This window comes from Otolemur garnettii, unplaced genomic scaffold (genome assembly GCF_000181295.1).
Source record: "Otolemur garnettii isolate 467f Iridium unplaced genomic scaffold, OtoGar3 scaffold00156, whole genome shotgun sequence".
NCBI classification, from domain to species: Eukaryota; Metazoa; Chordata; class Mammalia; order Primates; family Galagidae; genus Otolemur; species Otolemur garnettii.
In genome coordinates, this window is record NW_003852551.1 from 389,425 (window position 1) to 396,631 (window position 7,207).

Here is a 7,207-nt window from a genome sequence, read left to right on the forward strand (position 1 = left end):
CTCCCAAGTAGCTGGGACCACAGGCGCCGTCCACAACGCCCGGCTATTTTTTGGTTGCAGCCGTCATTGTTGTTTGGCGGTCCGGGCTGGGGATTCGAACCCGCCACCTTAGGTGTACGTGGCTGGCGCCTTAGCCGCTTGAGCTATAGGCACCAAGCCTGAATGACCTATTTTTGAGGCTTCTCTGAGACTTGGAAGAATTGCAAATTAGGGCTATGGAAGCTTCAAGATTTTGAACTTTTCTTATTGGAATTTTATTCAGTATTTGTTTCCATTCATTTATAGGTGACAAAGAAGCTGAAGATGGGTGGTGGAGAAAGGTATAACATTCCAGCCCCTCAATCTAGAAATGTTAGTAAGAACCAACAACAGATTAATAGACAGAAGACCAAGGATCAGAATTCCCAGATGAAGATTGTTCATAAGAAAAAAGAAAGAGGACATGGTTATAACCCATCAGCTGCTGCATGGCAAGCCATGCAAAATGGGGGGAAGAACAAAAATTTTCCAAATAATCAAAATTGGAATTCTAGCTTATCAAGTCCCAGCTTACTTTTTAAATCTCAAGCTAATCAAAACTATGCTGGAGCCAAATTTAGTGAGCCACCATCACCAAGTGTTCTTCCCAAACCTCCAAGCCACTGGGTTCCTGTTTCCTTCAATCCTTCAGATAAGGAAATAATGACATTTCAACTTAAAACCTTACTTAAAGTACAAGTATAAATAAGATAAAGTACTGTTTAAATTCTGGTGTTTATGGATATAGTCAACTGGTCTGAAACAGATTGACTTAGGGAATCCTTTTGTGTAGAACTAAGTAAGTAAAAAGTATAGTTAGACTTCATCTCATTTGCTTTATGTGTTGTGCGCACTGCGATGTAATAGTATCAGTGCAGCTTAAAGTAACTAAATTAATTGCATTTGGTAATGAAGTATTCTCAACTGAGTATCTTATAAGTGAAACTATTCAAGTTTAGATTTGGGGAATGGTAAAGGAATCAGCTTTTTCTATGTTGGGGAAAAACAGTAAGATTATCATTCATGGGTCTCAGTAGATTTATGTGTTGAGTTAGTGAATAAGATTATAAGCATCTAGCTAAGACATACAGGGATTGAAAACTAGTTGAACATTTGAAAGTTAAATATACTAGAAACAGCCACAGCAGTAATAAAATCTGATGCACTGCCAAAAGAAAATGTGAATTTTTCTTAATAGTTGCATTTTACTAAATTGTACAGTAATGAATGTGTAAGGGTACTTGGGGTTTTTAGAATAAGGCACAGTATACCTCAGTGGCCCTATTTTTTAATGCAGATGGCTAGGTGTCTACCAACAAATGCACCAAAACCATTTTTTATAGAAGCAGTGTGTTTAATGGTCACTGAGTAGCTTTTAAAATACATTTTTGTATTACAGCACTGCATATGCTATTCAGACAGTGATCTGGCCTTGTCATCCCTGTAAAGCCTCCTTAAAGTGGGGAGTTGTATAATGTGAAAGTTTTAAGTACCTAGGGAAGAAAAGAGCCATGTAAATACTTGTAATAAACTTATAGCATATGTAAAGTTTTCTTGGCCTTTATCCTACAAAAATAGAATTATTTTAGTACGAATTTGCTAAATATAAGACCATGGACTGTTTTTATACTATGGCCTGATTTTAAAGGTCCAGAGTAATTTGGTTTTAAAGTTTACCTTTGTGCTGAAGTGCCAGTGTGTATGTTGATTGATTTGCTTGTGAGCTATATTTCAAAGTTACAGCTTAATGTAATAAGTTCTATATTAACTAAAAAGATCTAAGCTGCTAAAACACTTATTTTTAAGAGGTGAAATGCAGTATGGGCCTACTTCCTCCCCCTCCTTTAAAGTCCAAAGATTAACCATTAAAGGTCCCTCCCTAAACCTTTAAAGATTCATTGCTTTTGCCAATTCTTACAACCTATAATTAAAAAGATTAAGGTACCATTGGGTGTTTGTTGGTTGAAAGTGTAAGTGCAACCCAGGGACTACTTTATGCAAAAGATGTCATCTCTTGTGTAATACTTTGATAGCATTGTTTTACCAACTGTTAAGGGGTAAATGCTAAGTTTAACCCAATAACAGAGGAAAACTGTAGGTTAAATCTGAATTATAATAAAAATTTTGATTACATCCTATTTTCTAATTTGGTACCTCTGTTTGGGTGTTTATAACCAGAATGGTTGTTGTAGTTCTCCAACTAAAGGTATATGAAATAATACTGCCCAAATTAAATATTGGTATCTTAAATTCTATATAGTACTTAATGTACAGAAAACAATATTTGAAGCATGAAATTTAAAAATAAAATTGTTTTTTCCCCCCAGTGGCTTGTTTTTATTTAAAAAAATATTGGTTATGACTGCCTAATATTTACTCTTAAAATGCTCATAATTAGTAACAGTGACAGGACTGTTGGCTTGAAGTGAGGCAAGTAATTTGCTAATAAAGGTATTTGGATTAGTTTGACAGCTATACAATTAGATTAACTACCTGGATTCCCCTCCCAGCAGTACCAACAGTTTGAAGAAAACCACACCTGCAAAATTTCACAAAGCTTTTGCAAGTTATATAAAGCAGGTTTAATTACTTTTTCCTCCTACCTTCTAAAATGACTTACTTTTCCTATTTGTTGATGTATAAAAGTATACTTTAAATAGGGGACCTTTGGAAGAAAAGCATCACACCACAACACTAATATGCAGGTTCCAAATGATAGGACAGCTTAAACTAGTTCAAGAGTAGTAATTTTTTTTTTGGCTAGTCTTGGTATGTCAACCTCGGTGGAGTGCCGTGGCATCACAGCTCACAGCAGCCTCCAGCTCTTGGGCTCAAGTGATTCTCTTGCCTCAGCCTCCCAAGTAGCTGGGACTACAGGTGCCTGCCATAATGCCTGGCTATTTTTTGGTTGTAGTTGTCCTTTGGCAGGCCCAAGCCGGCAGATTGGCATATGTGTCTGGTGCCCCAGCAGCTAGCTACAGGACTGAGCCTCAAGAGTAATTCCTGAAATGCTACTCTAGTAATCCAAGGCAAATTGTATTTTTTTTTTCATGCAAAGTGTAGGAATTCCTAATGATTGAAGTTAGGGTAGGACCAACATTTAGGTCTTTGCTTTTTCCTATTACATTTCCAGTGTAGTTTCAATGAACAACAGTGCCAAGGACTGCCAAATTCTTTAATAGACTGCTGGAATTTCACTGAGTTCAACAGTTCTCAGCCTAGGTGTCATTTTTTGATCTATACATTGACATATGGTGATTTTTTTTGGTTTGGGGTTGACTAAATGGGTAAAAAAAGATCAGATATAATGGAGTAGAAAAGGCTCTTGTTTACTTACAGAAACTTGCAACCTGAAAGGATTGTGAATTATCTCATACTAGAAAGATACTAATAAAAGTTGTGGTTAGCCTACAGAAAGTATGGTAATAGGGATTTTAAGTAGCTGGTACAGAGAACTTAACACTCGGGGCTGTTGAAGTCAGCCATACGGTGAGCCGTAAGTAAATGCTATACCTTCAATTTATCTTATCTTTTTGATGTTAAGTGTGTGTTATGATGGCATCTAGATCTATAACCTATCCTTGAACTTAAAATTCTGATAAGCCATCTTCTCCAGAGAAGCACAAAGTGAGAAAAGGCAGTTTGGGTTAAGTTTCACAAACTTCCCGGTGTTTATGTTGCGTACTTATAGACTACCCCTTTGTGAAGAATGGAGAGTACATCTCTAAAACCTTGCATAATTTAGGAAAAAGCCTACCCAGTGGTCACAAATCTAAGGTAGAGCAAAACCTAAAAAAACCCAGTTGTGTTTTTGCTCTTGGATTAGTTTATTATTTCACTCTCCAGCATTCAAAGTCATGTGATCCGCAAAGAGCTAGATACAAAGACCTTGTACTCCTTTACAAACGTGTCAAGTCCGGAAATGAATTTACATGCCTCGCTTTTTATTCCAAAACATCCCCTATCATTTAATACAAGGGTGAACAGCTGTTGCAAGTACACCACACAAACATAATAAAGGTAGCTAGTCAACACTGAAGACTCGGGGCGGAGGAAAAAACTGAAAAGAAGGACCTTAACTACAGGGAATAGCAGAATGTCAGTAACTGAAGACAAACAGGTTACTTTACCAAATGTTTACCATCTAAAACAGGGGTGTCCAACCTTTTGGCTTTTGGGGGCCATATTGGTTCTAATTTTAATGTCCATTTTTGAAAAAGAGTTGCTTGCAAATGTTAGGTGCTGCCAAAAAATGATGGGATGAGTAAGGTGATGCAAAGAAACGGTACTTGTCTCTGTCCACTAAAGTGTCATGGTCAAATTTTTCTTTAAGTTGAATGCACCACTGTAGCTCTTTGCATTTCATTTGAAAACTGGCAGGTAACTTAACTTATATTGACTGAAAAAGGAGTTGCAAGTGCACCAAAATATTACTTTCCTGGAAATACTGAAATCTGTTTCAAATTCTTAAACCAAAAAAGCAAGGCTGCATATTTTTCACTGTTCACAGCACATGTCAAAATGCATAAAAATTGTTCACGTTAATTTGAAGTTGCCATAATTTCAGTTGCATTTAGAACACTGTTTGAAACATTGGTAAATTGGTATTCACCTTGAAGACACATGTTTAACTCACTGAAATGAGTGGTTATATCCACTAAAACTGCTGAAATCTGTAAGCTAGTTTTCATCAAATTCTGGCACAAAGTAGGTTTTTTATACCATAAATGACTTGACAGCATATTGCAAATCATGAAATCTTTTCAACATACGGCCTCGGCCATCCTACTTCCCAAAAGTCATTATTGTCATTATGGTCAGCATCAATACTTCAAAGGAATTCCTGGAATTGGCGATGATTCAATCCCTTGGCCCTTATGGAATTCAGTCTTGACAATACTTTGCATGACGTTATCCATGTTCAAAGCTTTTGCACATACATTTTCTTGATGCACTACGTAATACTTCATCCAACAGGAGCAACTGCATCATCATTAATTTTACAAGTCCCCCTCTCTACCATTGCTGGGGCACCATCAGTAACTACCAGATACACTGACAATGGACAAAGAAAATGGCTTTAACATTTTTTTTCTTACTTCATACAAATCTCTTTAGTTGTGTCTTGTAATGGCACTAAGTAAGCCATTTTTTGGTCATCAATACCTCTAATAAACGTACCAAGTTGAGCCATATTTGTAGCATCAGTGCTGTCATCCAATGCCAAAGCATACAATTTAAAATGAGCAGCTTTCCTCTCCAAACCTCTTTTGATCAATATTCTAATTTCTTCAATTTGCCTGGCTATAGTCTGGTGAGACAAACTGATTTTTGAAATACTGCCAACCCCCTTTCAGGGCAAATCATATCTGCCATGATTTCCATACGTTGCTTAATGAATTTGGCATCAGTAAATGGTTTTGGTTTTTTGCTATTAAATACGCTACCACACAACTAGCTTTTACAACAGATTCTAGCTGAATTATAACTTAAAAACAATTTTTTGTTAAGACAGGCTTTTTCCAGTTCTATTTTGTCTTATGACACAATGTAATTAATGCCTTTTAAAATTACAGTCTTTGAAAACTTGCACAAACTCCCTACAAATTAAGCAGTGCCTCACTAATTGCCCTAACAAAAAAGTAGCTGTTTACTTCTCATTCAACAATCTTGCTTCATCCATGATTTTTCTTTTTTAGGGTTGTTTTCTTTTGAGACGCTGTAGAAACGATGCTGGGATTAAATCAATAATAGATAAGGGACTATCTTTACTTTTGTGATGAAAATTAGCTGACAAGAAAATAGAAAGCAAGGTTTGGGTCCTTTCACATCCTCAGCTGCAGATGCAGGGATAATTTGTAAACTGCAGCGGGCAGTGTGTGAGGCACCACTGGGAGATGGAAGTACCCATAATAATCCAGGAAGAATGTTTACCTGACTTCTCAATATTAAACGACCAATGTTGCAATGGTACACTGAAATATTGATAATCACTCCCTTGACAAGTCACCATGACCACATGTAACTTCTGATGGTGTTAATTCCACTGAGCTTGGAAGGATGCATACAGAGCATACGTATGTTTACTTTATGTGACATTGTGACACAACTGTTGTCTACAAAGTTCACACTTGAGAACCGTGCAATCAAGTTCCACCAAAATAACCAAATACACACCTCGTATTGTAAATAAGTTTAGGATTTTTTTTGAGCCACAGGTTGGACACCCCTGAATTCTAAAATGAAAACGGTTTACTCCTTGGGCACTGAAAAGCTTTGAATGGTCCTCCCAGTAGAATGCCATTATATTATTCCTGAGCTATCACTCCACTCAGTCTCCCCATTTCAGAATTTACTCTCAAGCTTCCTAAATAGGAAGATAACTAAAATGCAATACTATGGGAACATACAAGAGATTTAAAATTTGGAAAGCCAGAATTAAAGTCTCTGAGCCATGTCAGCTGTGAGATCCTGGGTTACATTTGATCTCTTTCTGAAGAAAAGTTATCCATTAGCTTTTAAGTTGTGAGGAATGAACAGTGTGACTGGGAAACCTATTCCAAGTGACAATTTTCTAATCTGTAAAATGGGAATTGTACCCATTTCCTAGGAGTGTTTCTAGGCATATTTAAATGCTCAATGTTATATTGAGTATAATCAGAAACCACCACAGAAAAGCCCTAACACAATTAATTTGAATTCAACAGTGCCAGGTGGCGCCTATGGCTCAAGGGCAGGGTGCTGGCTCCATATGCCAGAGGTGGTGGGTTTAAGCCCAGCTGTGGCCAAAAACTGCAAAAATAATTCAACAGTGCCAAAATCAAACAGGCCTTTTCTGATTTACCTTATTAAGACCTTAAAGAACAATCAAGTATGGTGATCATATTTACGTATTCACCAATATTTTTTGAACAAAATCTCAACTGAACGTGAAACTTAATTCTTTCAATTTTGAGTGTTTTAACCATAATTCAAAAAGAAATGGAGGGAAATAGTGAACAAAACACATATTAGGCTCGGCACCTGTGGATCAAGCGGCTACGGTGCCAGCCACATACACCTAAGGTGGCAGGTTCGAATCCCCAGCCTGGGCCCGACAAACAATGGCTGCAACCAAAAAAAAAAATGGCCAAATGTTGTGGCAGGCGCCTGTAGTCCCAGCTACTTGGGAGGCTGAGGCAGGAGACTC

At 37.2% G+C, this 7,207-nt stretch overlaps 1 protein-coding gene across 1 annotated transcript in view; it reads left to right on the forward strand.

Annotated features, from left to right (window-relative positions):
* PNRC2 (proline rich nuclear receptor coactivator 2) overlaps positions 1-2,344 on the forward strand; it is a 4,521-nt gene extending 2,177 nt beyond the window's left edge. Inside the window, exon 3 of the mRNA XM_003799760.3 lies at positions 286-2,344. Within this exon, the coding sequence (XP_003799808.1) occupies positions 304-723 (420 nt within the window). The 5' untranslated portion in view covers positions 286-303 and the 3' untranslated portion in view covers positions 724-2,344. The remainder of the gene's footprint in view (positions 1-285) is intronic.
* Positions 2,345-7,207: the final 4,863 nt, after the last annotated feature.